This window comes from Nomia melanderi, chromosome 4 (assembly GCF_051020985.1).
Source record: "Nomia melanderi isolate GNS246 chromosome 4, iyNomMela1, whole genome shotgun sequence".
Lineage (NCBI taxonomy): Eukaryota > Metazoa > Arthropoda > Insecta > Hymenoptera > Halictidae > Nomia > Nomia melanderi.
Window position 1 is genome coordinate 4,705,822 of NC_135002.1, and position 11,590 is coordinate 4,717,411.

The 11,590-nt window shown below is 45.0% G+C and overlaps 3 protein-coding genes across 11 annotated transcripts in view; 2 read left to right on the forward strand and 1 right to left on the reverse strand.

Annotated features, from left to right (window-relative positions):
* Positions 1-5,681, forward strand: part of LOC116435083 (A-type potassium channel modulatory protein DPP6) — a 165,449-nt gene extending 159,768 nt beyond the window's left edge. For all 9 annotated transcript variants that reach the window (XM_031994261.2, XM_031994258.2, XM_031994253.2 and 6 more), the window contains 6 exons: positions 355-673; positions 879-1,057; positions 1,115-1,337; positions 1,836-2,280; positions 2,449-2,654; positions 2,786-5,681. In XM_031994261.2, the coding sequence (XP_031850121.1) occupies positions 355-673; positions 879-1,057; positions 1,115-1,337; positions 1,836-2,280; positions 2,449-2,654; positions 2,786-2,887 (1,474 nt within the window). In that variant the 3' untranslated portion in view covers positions 2,888-5,681. The remainder of the gene's footprint in view (positions 1-354; positions 674-878; positions 1,058-1,114; positions 1,338-1,835; positions 2,281-2,448; positions 2,655-2,785) is intronic.
* Positions 5,682-8,486: 2,805 nt separating this feature from the next.
* Positions 8,487-9,546, forward strand: LOC143174435 (uncharacterized). The gene is made up of 3 exons (XM_076366792.1): positions 8,487-8,607; positions 8,690-8,915; positions 8,988-9,546. The coding sequence occupies exons 1-3, from the start codon at positions 8,507-8,509 to the stop codon at positions 9,021-9,023; spliced, it is 363 nt and encodes a 120-aa protein (XP_076222907.1). The 5' UTR covers positions 8,487-8,506; the 3' UTR covers positions 9,024-9,546.
* Positions 9,167-11,203, reverse strand: mei-W68 (meiotic W68). Its single transcript, XM_031994293.2, has 4 exons — positions 11,091-11,203; positions 10,570-10,994; positions 9,693-10,050; positions 9,167-9,467 (listed from the first exon to the last, which is right to left on the reverse strand). Exons 1-4 carry the CDS (start codon positions 11,201-11,203, stop codon positions 9,167-9,169), a joined length of 1,197 nt encoding a protein of 398 aa, XP_031850153.2.
* Between the last annotated feature and the right edge of the window lie 387 nt (positions 11,204-11,590).

An 11,590-nucleotide genomic window follows, 5' to 3' on the forward strand; every position in this document is an offset into this window, starting at 1 on the left:
GTAGAATTGAAGGAAATGGATTCAGAAAGAGGTCTGGTCGGAAACTGTAGAAAATTGATATATTGACATAACGCTGTTACTAATTAGCCTAATTGAATGAAAGTATTAACAATGTTAGGTGAGGAACGATATTGTTAGGTGTCTAATCAACGTGTTGAAGATGTTAACTGCCAACTAATTTCTAAGTAGAATTGATGGAATCAGAAGCAGGTTTCGTCAGGAATATATAAGATTAACATAATAGTAATGATAATAAAGATTGATAGTAGTGTAGAACCTAATACTTCGAATCTGAATCGAATACTCGAAATTCCAGTTGAACGCGATCTACTATGTGATCTTCGCTGTTCGCAGGGAGTACTACCTAATATCCGCCGGCTGGGTGGGCGACGACTCCACCCAAGTCGCGGTCGTCTGGATGACAAGGTCTCAGAATCTTTCGCTGGTGTCTGCCTGTCGCGCACCTTCGTGGGAATGCGAGGAAACCCATTCGGAGAGAGCGCCGGAAGGACAGTGGCTGGATGCTCAACCTCATCCTCTATTCGCCCCCGACGGCGACAGTTTCTTATTATTAGCTTCCGTTCAGGAAGGAGACAAAGAACATTTCACTCACATCAAACACGTGACCCTTACCCAGCAGAGGATAGCAGTGCTCTCGCACGGTCGTTACGAGGTCAGCGACTCGTCCGAATTACTCGATCAATTCCTCGGCAATTTCTGATACGAGAATAACAGACTGTTCATTCAGATAACAGAATCGTTACCCATTTAAATAATTATCCCTTGTAACACGTTTATACTAGAAATAATATTTCCAATCATCTCTAACTGATCCATTCGAAAATTCCATTATCGAAGATCCTTCTTTCCACTGTTAGGTAAGCGAGATCTTAGCCTGGGACACCAAAGCCCACCTGGTGTACTATTTAGGCACCAGAGAAAGAAGGCCAGGCCAGAGACACCTGTACGTGGTCCGCGACCCCACTGCCGACGATCCCCGTCGCCTGGAACCGCTCTGCGTGACCTGCGACCTCGGCGAAGTGCTCTGGAGCAGCAGGTAAACGATCGACGCTCGAGATCACCGTCACGATCACTAAAGTACTCCTCGTGATAGGTTTTATTACACCAACTGCACGCACTTCAGCGCATCCGTCAGTCCGGCGATCGGCGACGACACTCAGGGTTACTATGTTCTCCACTGCGAAGGCCCGGGCCTTCCTCTGGCAGGTATTCACTTGATGAGCTCGCACAAGATGCTCCGTTTGCTCTACGACACCAGGATCCAGCGAGGGGATAAGCTGTCTCAGCTGGCGTTGCCGACTCGAAGAAGCTTCGAGGTATCTAGCCTCTCGATTAATCTCTTGGGCACGACGCGCCACTATAGTGGCTTTCGCGGATGTCATCTTTCTGAACGCGCCACTATAGTGGCTCCTTCGCTAGCAATATATCATAGATCATACCCAATTGTATTACTAATTATTAAAGTAAATTGTTAAAGTTAAATTATGTGTATCGTATCTTTCAGAAAAATTTCGATGATTAAATTATAATTTTTCTGAAAGATATACACATAATTTGACTTCAACAGTTTACTTTAATAATTAGTAATACAATTGGGTATGATCTATGATATATTGGTAGCGAAGGAGCCACTATAGTGGCGCGTTTTCGATGATTAAATTATAAACTTCATTCCACTCGCGTAGAAAACAGCATTGTCCGCACAGAACTCTGCCGTACAGAGAAACAGCCTCGCGCAATATTCAGCCGTGCCTAAGAGGTTAATCCTTCACCGGTCCAATTCAAACGTACAATTTCGCAATTTGTCTCTTCAGGTGCCGCTGCCTCAAGGCTGGAAGGCTCAGGTGCAGCTCCTGCTGCCCCCTTCGTGGCGCGAGGAGCTGAGGGACGCAGCTTTCCCGGTTTTGGTCGAGGTGAACGGTCGGCCAGGTAGCGAGGCCGTTACGGATCGCTTCAAGATCGACTGGGGCACCTACATGTCCAGCCACAACGACGTGGTGTACGTCAGGCTGGACGTCAGAGGCGCCAGAGGTCAAGGGAAGAGGGATCTCTTCAGGAGGATCGGCGGAGTCGAGGTTCAGGATCAGCTGACCGTGTTGAGACACCTGCTGAAGACCTTGAAGTACCTCGACGTGACGAGGGTTGGAGTGTGGGGATGGGGATACGGTGGATACGTGACCGCCATGGTGCTGGGGAACCAGGAGAACGTGTTCAAATGCGGCGTCGCTGTGAATCCTATCGCGGACTGGCTCTATTACAGTGAGTTGATCGAAGTTACTCTGCGAGATGGCGTTTACTTTGACTTCCGACTCCTTATAGTATTTGCGTATGTTCTGGATTCGTTAAACTTTAACTTCTAAAGTCCCCGTGTATGTGTATAGACTCTAAGTTCCGTTGTGTAATCGAGACTCCAACGTTCCGTTCTAGATTCCGCGTTCACGGAGCGAGTCCTTGGCGCTCCAGCCGAAAATTACAAGGGTTACGTGGAGGCTGACCTGACTCAGCGAGCCAGGCTCGTGCCGAGCCACAGCCTCTACCTTCTTCATGGTCTAGCTGACCTCACCGCGCCTTACACGCACGGCGTCGCCTTCGCTAAGGCTCTGTCCGAAGCGGGAATCATCTTCAGGTACCAGGTGCGTAGAATCCGAGATTGAAAGTCTAAGCCACTAATTTTCACTGAAAATTCTCCCACCTCGAAGCCACTGAAACTTGCACGTTCGAAACGAGGAGCCATCATTGAAACCGGAATTGATCTGTTGCGCAGAGTTACGCGGACGAAGACCACGCCTTATCAGGCGTGTTGGAGCACGCTTATCGTTCCATGGAGGACTTCCTCGCCGAGTGCCTCTCCCTGGACGCGTCCTAGTGCCTCAAGCCGGATACTCCCTCGTTGTCTCTAGCTCGCCTACTTCCGACACATCCAGGACGTCCGTGGATGCTCGTCAAGAAGGCTCACCGATTAGTCTGGTCCGGGTGGATCGTTCCCCGAAGCGTCCGCGTCGTCGTCCGCGTGGATCGTTCGTCGAACCGGACGGTGGACACGAACTCGCGCGCGAACACGGACGAGCGAGCCGGTTCGCCGAGGAGGACGCTTCGATCCTTTTGAAAATTTAAGAGAAAACAAAGAAAAAGAGAGAGAGAGGGAGAAAGGAAAGAGAAGTAAACGAACTGGGCGAAGATCGAAGGGGTTCAGTTGTGATCGATGGGTAGATGGGAGGAGGGACGACGTAAACCTAGCGTTTGTATAATTAATATCGTTGAAACAAAGTAACGTTGTATATCAGCCATCTGCATATGCCTGCGGATAAATTCCTCTTTGCTACGAACAACACGGACACGTTCACTTTGCTCTCCGGAGGCAAGCACCCGCGGACGAGGATCTAGCTGAAAACCATCCCCTGAACATCCAGAGGCGTATCTAGTTGGAGCAACATCGCGAGAGACTCGTCGGTTCGAGGAACAACGGGAGGCTCGCTTCGAAGCGCACGGAATCTCGCGGAGGCCCGGGTCCCGGTGGCTCGGGCGTACCGCGGGCTTGCAAGCTCGCCACATTTTGTATACCAAAACACTCCATTATCCGGCTGGGGGACACTCGAAGGATCGGGGACGCGGGGAAATGGTTGAACGATCGAGCGCGTATCGAGCTTACCGCGAGCTTGCAAGCTCGCGTCCGACGATTTTTTATATCAAGGCTCACCGGTCGGTTCTCCAGTCCGCTCGGAACAAGCCGGGCTTCGGCCGGGAAGCTTGCAGACCTCTCTCCTCGCTGTTTCTACGATTCAAACTATAGATGGCCCTTTTTTCTTTTCCCTTGTAGCGCGTAAGCTCGCGAGACGGGCGATCAGGTTCCCCCTGAAATAGGTGCCTCACTGATTTTCCCGGGAGGGGGGAAGAGCTGGCTACGCCTATGCGATGACACGTCCAGGGGCATCGACACCGTTTCACACCGTTAGATACGAACGCTTAGTCCTAAGTTTTCTGTTGTACAGCTTGGCGCCTAGTCTAATGTACCACGGGGTGATACGCGTCTGTTGAAACCGAGCGCACGGGAAACAGAGTGTGAGAGTGAGAGAGAGTGAGAGTGAGAGAAACGATTCTCCCCGTAAGGAGCCCACGATCCGACCCACACACCGTTCGAATTCCTTGAATATTTGTATATATCTATACACGTCTCTATTGGTGAACGTCTGTTGGTGTAGGGACGCGTTCCCTCGACGAGGTTCGCATGTGTTCCCGTTTCGTCGTTGATCGTTTGTTGTACTATATCGCTAAGGTGTACTATATACAGAGGATACGTGGAGGATGAGGAATAGTTACCCGCGAGTGATGATGATGATCAGGGGAATGTCGAAGCGAGGCTTCGGGGGTAACGTCCGGATTCATCGTATACTTTAGACTCGTTCAAGCACCTCGTCGCGGGCAACGGACCTTATCGTATATGATTATATACATACACACCTTTTGCCCGATCAACGTCGACCGCTTTCGGGGCCCCGAACTAGGTTCCTGATCGGTTAGGATGAGCTAGGTCGTTCGGGACTTTCGTGATCGTTCGCTCGGATGCGGTTCCTGTTGGCGGACTGCTGTTCGGGGTCTGTCGGACTATTCGGAATTCTTTGATCCGTCTCGCTGGTGGATCCAATTCGGCTAATTTGTCGAAGAGTGATCCTTCTGACATTGTTTCGAGGTCAAACTAGGAGCTACCTTTCGTCCGATGGATTGGTAAATTAGTAGGTTTGAATTAGAAGTTTTTTCTTTAAATTTCTGAATACTAAATTTATTACTTACGATAATTTTGAATGGTTCCTTGTAATTTCGGAAAGTTTCTTATTCATTCCTTTATCGATCTAATGATTTTCTGTGAAAAGTGGATTAGTTTGTTTTTGCTTAACGCGATCACTGTTCGACGTCACCTCGATCTTTACGATTAGACAATGAAATGAATTTGAAACGAAGTGAAATTCTATTCGACGAGAGACTGAAAGTATCAATGATACCAAATGACTCTCTCGCCAGTCCGACGGATGGTTACCCGAAACGAGAGGAGGCAATGTTCACGGTTGATCGTAGGAGAGTCGCGCTCGAACGAAGAGAGTCGCACGTCGCCATAATCGCTGCCTGCCCAGCAGCCCTTAAATGCCGACAATCAAGGCTAGTGCAACTAATCAAACGATAATAAATAGAACGGAGAAGATGAAGAAATTACCTAATAATATTAATGAGTCTTAGTTGAGTGATCGATGGTGGTTCGTCCATGTCGGGCTGCGTCGCTGTGCCTCGGCGAGAGAAGAGAAGCAGGTGGGAATAGAATAGACGAAAATAGGGACGCGACGAAGTAGTTCGGAATGGTTTCTCATCGAGGATCATCTGCACGCGGACATGGCGGATCGATAGATTGAAATTACGTGCTTGACGTCGACTGTAGAGAGTACAAAAGTGCGACGCGTGGCGAAGGGATCGCTAGAAAGTCTACTTCACAGGATCAGGAATAATCTTCGTTTCGAAAACACCGGAAACTGCAATGTATTGAACTGTCATTTCTGTTGATAGACATCTGGATGGACTCGTCGGAACCTAGATGATCGATGTTCTTAGACGGTCGACTTCAATGGAGATTCCATTACTTCGAGTCACGCGTTTGAAGCTTTCACGACTTGGAACTGATTTTTGATAAGACAATGCCTTACCTACGAGCATAAACGCAATCCCTGCGCCACGCGGACCGAACAGACACGTTGTTGTTCCACTGTAAACGTTCATCTCGCGAATATTGTCGGAAAGCGTCACCATTTCCCGGAGAAGTTAACGGTTCACCCACCGGCCGATTTACGGACTTCTCGATGTGCAACGTTGAAAAGGAGCTTAACTTTTCGTTCGATGATCACGCGAAAGGATACTGTCGCGTCGCTTAGAAAGGCTCGTTGGCGGAATAGAAAGATTAAGGAACCACCGATGGGTGAAACGTTAGCAGAATGAAACGCGTGAGAATGGGGAAAACACGAGCGACAGGAAGCGAGAACGAAAGGGAGAAAGAAAGAGTTCGTATGAGAGCGAGAGAGATCGCGTGCGAGTGAATGGAAGAGTGAATGTGCAATCGCAATCAATTATTAACTATAATAACGGCAGAAAGTGCGGCGAATTAACGTAGACATAGGTATGGGTCTCACGAACGGCAGGCAAGCAGGCAAAGATCGACGAGGCTGGCAAGAACAAGAGCAGAAGAGAGTGCAAGCATGCGAATTACGCGAGAATTAATCGCAAACAAATGAAACCTTTGGTAGCAGCGCATAAGGGTATCCATAAGCTTTTGGTAACGTATTATCGCCGCTAGGCTAAAAGAGAATTAATAAGATACAACAACAAAAAAAGAAAAACAGAAAAATATATATATATATATATTATATTATAAAAGAAGAAAGACAAAGAGAAAGAGACGCAACACGCAGGACACACAAGATTAATAAATAAATTCACGCGGAAACTCGAGTGTTTCGAGAGCATCGGGCCCGTGCGAAACGAAACCTCGTTCAAAAATTCGCGCGCTGTTCACTTGTAATGGCGACGAGACCCGCTCAAATGGCGACCGGTGATCGCCCGTCGATGCTCAACGATTTCGAGGCGGCGACGAACGAGATGGGGGAGAGGTGAAACGAAACAATGAACTAACGGAAAAGTCGAAAAAAATGGGGAAGAAAGAGGGAAAGAGAGAAAGACAGGAATACTTATGTGGCATACGAGCGTTTGTATAATCGGTCAAACGGGAGGGGTGGGGAAAAAAAACGAATAATATATTAATGAATAACGATACGTCTATTCGGAAATTATTTGGATAATCTGTGATACTCAGATTGACGATTATTATCGGTTATCTCGGTCGGATTTATTCGGAGAATTTTTCGTGTCCGCAGACACGGCGTTCCGCGCGATTTTAACCGGATGCGTGCGCAACGAGTATCGAGGTATTTAATAGATAAGGCGTCGGTTATGGAATCGTTCGAGCGACGCGTTGTTGAAGCTAACCTGGAGGCTGTTGCGAAACTTTTCAATTTCCTTTCGATCGAACCGTCTTGCATTCGACTTTACGAACTCTGCTGTCTACCGTACTTTCGAATATTTCAACTTGCACGCTTGATTTGTAATATTTCACGAAATCCACCATATAATTCATCGTGGCTCCGTATTACGTCCCGATAGGCGCACGTGAATATTCTGTCCCTTGACATCTGCAATTACCTCTACTCCCCGCAATTCAGTTCTTTCTCTTCGTCAGACAATAATCGTTCGAACAAGAACACAGCGGATACCTGAGCATTGATATTACATTGAGAAGATTCGTAGGTATCGTTGTCTCGCAGAACGTTCCGACCTAGTTTCAGCGGCGCGCTCGCTCCTCGCGATCTATCAGAATCCTCGTAGCAATCGCACCGCCTCATGCCCAACTCGAGACGACGTCCGAACGATCCAAGATATTCGGCAATCGAACCGGGATCCGGAAGTGGCCGGATATTAACGTGCTCGGAAACGTTGAGCCGGGAAAAAAGCGTTTGCCCCGGCGCGGCTCGTTGAATTCGATTGTGGCCGACGCGCACCGACAAATTGTTTTTTATATATATAATGTTTGCTCGGATCATCCAGCGGGCACACGCGACTCGCAGGCGAATTATTATCGTTCGGGAGAGGCGTACTCGATAGTTTCTCGTGGGAGGCCAGAGCACGCGGATTGTTTCCACTCGGTTTTTTTACGATATTCGCACGGACCTGGAGATCGCACATCCACGAAATCGGCCACTGTGACCGCCAATTTGTTATTATCGTTGTTATTACCATTATCGCCGTCTTTTTTTCGGTTTCAACGTGTACCTATGCGTATTGTGAATTATGTCATATGAGGATCGTTAAGTTTGATAGACTCTTATTGAAACTTTTCTTCGTCTCTTTATATAAGAGAGATTTGATCGATGAATGGTAGATCGAGTAATTTCAGGTTTATCGTAGTATTTACTTTCCATGCAATCGAAGAGGCGAGTTTGTGAAACTCTTTTAATGTTTGTGAATTAGATTTAAAGGAAGGGCGACCATTTATTTGTAATCTCATTGGCAGGCGATCTCGCGGATGTCGTTCAAATTGTATTCCACGTAACACCCACGAGATAATCATGTTACTAAGACTCTGCGTTTTTTAATATCAGCGAGGCTCGGCCCGGACAACGGGCGGACAAAAGTGTTTTCAATAAACTGTTACATTACCTGAACCATGGTCACTTCCTTGCCACCTCGTAGACTCACTTGGAACCTGAAAACGCACAACTTCAGGCTAGCGATGTTATAGGGTACAACGTTTTCAGTTCTATCTTTGAAATTATTACACGATACGTATTATACGATACGACGTTTTCATTTCTATCTTTCAAACGTAAGTATACAGAATAATAACGAACATTTTGATTGCGAATATTTTTACCGTTGAGTCTGTTAACTGGAGATAATGTCACTGCGTAAACCTCGTAAGAGAAGACGAAGGCGCAGAGTATTGCCCATCCGACAGATTAATAAAAGGAAATCCGTGCCAGCATTCTCGGAACATCGGTAATGATAATGTGTAACACATTTTTTAAGTAGTGTACGGAAATAGTATTCTTGTGAATGATTCAGTGTTCATTGTTTTAAGGTTAAACGATCATTTTTACGAAACGAGATCGAAGAGCACCCGAAACGCTGTTTCAGAGACGGTTTTGATAGATTCCACGATTCTCTCGAGTCGATCGTCGAGTAGCAGTGTCGTTTGCTTAGGGTCGTATCGTAAGATTCCAGAATTGGTGAATCTCGAGGACAACTGCGACAACAGCGAAGCCAAGGCTTGCAAACAGGAAATGAAGACTTCGCGGCCTCAAAAGGTAACAACTGCTCGTTATTCTCGTTCCATTGATTAAGTAGGAAATTAATAAGGAAACAAAGTTTTCTTATAGATGGAGCCCATCAAAATAAAGAGTTTAGTGAAATAATTGAGAAATATTTAAATAAAATTGCTATTCAAACGATTGATTGAACAAAGGATTAACCTGAAGCATGAAATGAAGCGAATGACGTGAAATTTTCTGAAAAAGCAGTCAATTTTCATTGATCTAGATTTTCTTCGTAAATCGTGTTAGATATAATCGCCACCCATGATCTTGCAAGGCAAATAAGTGGCGCTTAAAAATTTCCTCGAGAACGAAGACACGTTTTCTATCTCCGCCTTGCCCATCCGCATTATTCTCAGCTCTCCGAGGAACGCCTCGTTGATGTAAGGTCGACCCTCGATGGCTATCAACTTTGATAAATCGGATTCAGACAGAGGAACCGTGTTCACACCCAATGCGACCAACTCCGACGGACGAATCCCGAGCCAGCGCACGTTCGGACAAGCTAGGCTCTCCTTCTCTTTAAACAAATTCGCCGATCCGAATCTAATTCCAAACAAATTTTTTTAACATTTTATATCGTCTCAATGAAACTTTCCTTTACTAAAATAAATAAATTTTCTTTTAAAAACTGTCGATGTCCGTCTTCCCATAACTACAGCATATGAACATTTAAATATTCTAAATTAGATCAACAACGATATAAATACGTTTACTAATTTCTTGAAACTGTTCCTTTCTCCATTAGAATAGTATCAATTTTCGATTTACCGATAGACACACATGATGTCCACACCGAAAGGATCCGCGTCCACGATCGCGTAAACCGGGAGCGCCATTTTGTCGGCGAGTAATTTCACCAGCATCCTAGTAGCTACGTCCGGATATCCTTTTCCCGTGATTAGAATGCAGTTCAACAGTTTAGTGCAATCTTCTTCCAACAATTTCTGAAATGCCGAGTCCTTCTCGACGATCAGCGCCATTTTGGCTTTGGTGCGCGCGGAAATCACGTTCGACGCTATGTGCGGAATAAGAGCGCCTCCCGGCACCGTACAGTCGATAATTCGATTATCGATCAACGTGAGCGTTAAATCGCCGGCTGCTAAACCCTTTGACGTCGACAGCAGATCTGTGTAATTAATTGTTAATGCGAAGGATTACGAAGAGCACTTCGGCTGTTGCGATGCGCATTTACAGTTCGAAGGTAATATCCCTGTATTAACGGTTGAATTAAACTGCTGCACAGTGAAACGTAGTTTCCGATAGTGAATGCAGCAGACAATAAGTAAGATGCGCATGAATCGTTAATGGAATTTCAGGTAATCGGAATTGATTTAGTTCTCCGTTGTATTAGTTTAGTTGGGAATCCGAGAATCAGATTTTCAAGGAAACCTTTGGATTTTAATTACGCTTATATGTGTAACTTATTTTTGTGTACAATATAAATATTGAAATAGGTGAATAAATAAAGTTCGTTACTGTATAATTACTAATAAACAATATCAACTCACTGACTTATGGAAATATTTAGTTTCACGAGATCAGAAACTCGATAAAACACAATATTCGTCTTGTTTGGAAATTTAATATAAAATCAGAGAATAAAAGAAGGAATAAGAGAGAATAAAATACGTAAAACAAAACTTACTGAGCTCCCAAGGTGCGCAATTCAACAGATTTGCCACGTGGTTCACCGTCAGGTCCACGTGTTTCTGTTCTGGCGCTAAGTTCAATGTTTTTTCGTTTTTTAAATGGTAATACAGTGATCGTCTCGTGATTGTGCTATTTGTGATCAACAAACGATGCGCAGCAGCCATTACGGTCATCATTAACGCCAACTTATCTTTGCTTCTGCTCCTGGCGAAATCGATCACCGTCCTTTTCTCGTTTCGGTCTGTGTCTTGAGTGGTTTGCTCGAATTCTTCCACAGCTTGTGATTCATCGTTCTCTTCGAAAGTTTGATTATCAACTGAATTTTGCGACCATGAATATGAAACTTGCGGCAGCCGACCGGAACATATTTGTTCGATTACTTCTTTAGTCACACTTTCTATACGAGCTACTAACGCCTCTCTAAATATTATGAAATATATTTTACGCGAAAAGTTATGTTGACATTCAATGTTCCTATGGATTTGAACTCTGTGATAATATTTTATAAACGTTCACCTGAATTCTGTGTTATCTACAATAGGCAAATCGATTCTCCTCTCTAAACTTCTCGTTTCACCGTCGATAAAGGCGAGACTTCTAATAGAGGGATTCTTGCTAAACTTTGACATCTTTTCTGAAATTTTAATGTGCAAAGGAATTTAGTCTTCTTTATAAATTATATAAATTTTATACAATCACCGGTGAAACATATTTTCCTTTCAGTTTTACCGAATTACTGGGTTAATTGTAGTAATTGGGCTTACCGTTCACAGATGGCACAAGGGAGATTATCTTAGTCCTTTTTACCATCGACCTTCCTTACCAACGTTGTATAAATAAATCTAATCTAAGAATCGCAAACCCTTAAAATCGTTTCTTCCTCCAACAATAAGAATGTTAACACTCCAGGAATTATCTTAAACTATCTATTTTCGATTAAAAGAAGATTACTGTAAGAAGCGAATGAAATAATCCTCTAAGATGTTTCTATCCAACGAAAGATCATAAATCGCATA

Bases quoted from the DNA above. Each gene is read 5' to 3' on its own strand.
- LOC143174435 (XM_076366792.1), top strand. From the start codon at position 8,507: ATGTCACTGCGTAAACCTCGTAAGAGAAGACGAAGGCGCAGAGTATTG. The intron at 8,608-8,689 runs GTAATGATAATG...CATTGTTTTAAG, and splicing joins CCAGCATTCTCGGAACATCG to GTTAAACGATCATTTTTACG. The intron at 8,916-8,987 runs GTAACAACTGCT...GTTTTCTTATAG, and splicing joins AGACTTCGCGGCCTCAAAAG to ATGGAGCCCATCAAAATAAA.
- mei-W68 (XM_031994293.2), bottom strand. From the start codon at position 11,203: ATGTCAAAGTTTAGCAAGAATCCCTCTATTAGAAGTCTCGCCTTTATC. The intron at 10,051-10,569 runs GTAAGTTTTGTT...TTAATTACACAG, and splicing joins TTGCGCACCTTGGGAGCTCA to ATCTGCTGTCGACGTCAAAG. The intron at 9,468-9,692 runs GTAAATCGAAAA...GTTTGGAATTAG, and splicing joins GACATCATGTGTGTCTATCG to ATTCGGATCGGCGAATTTGT.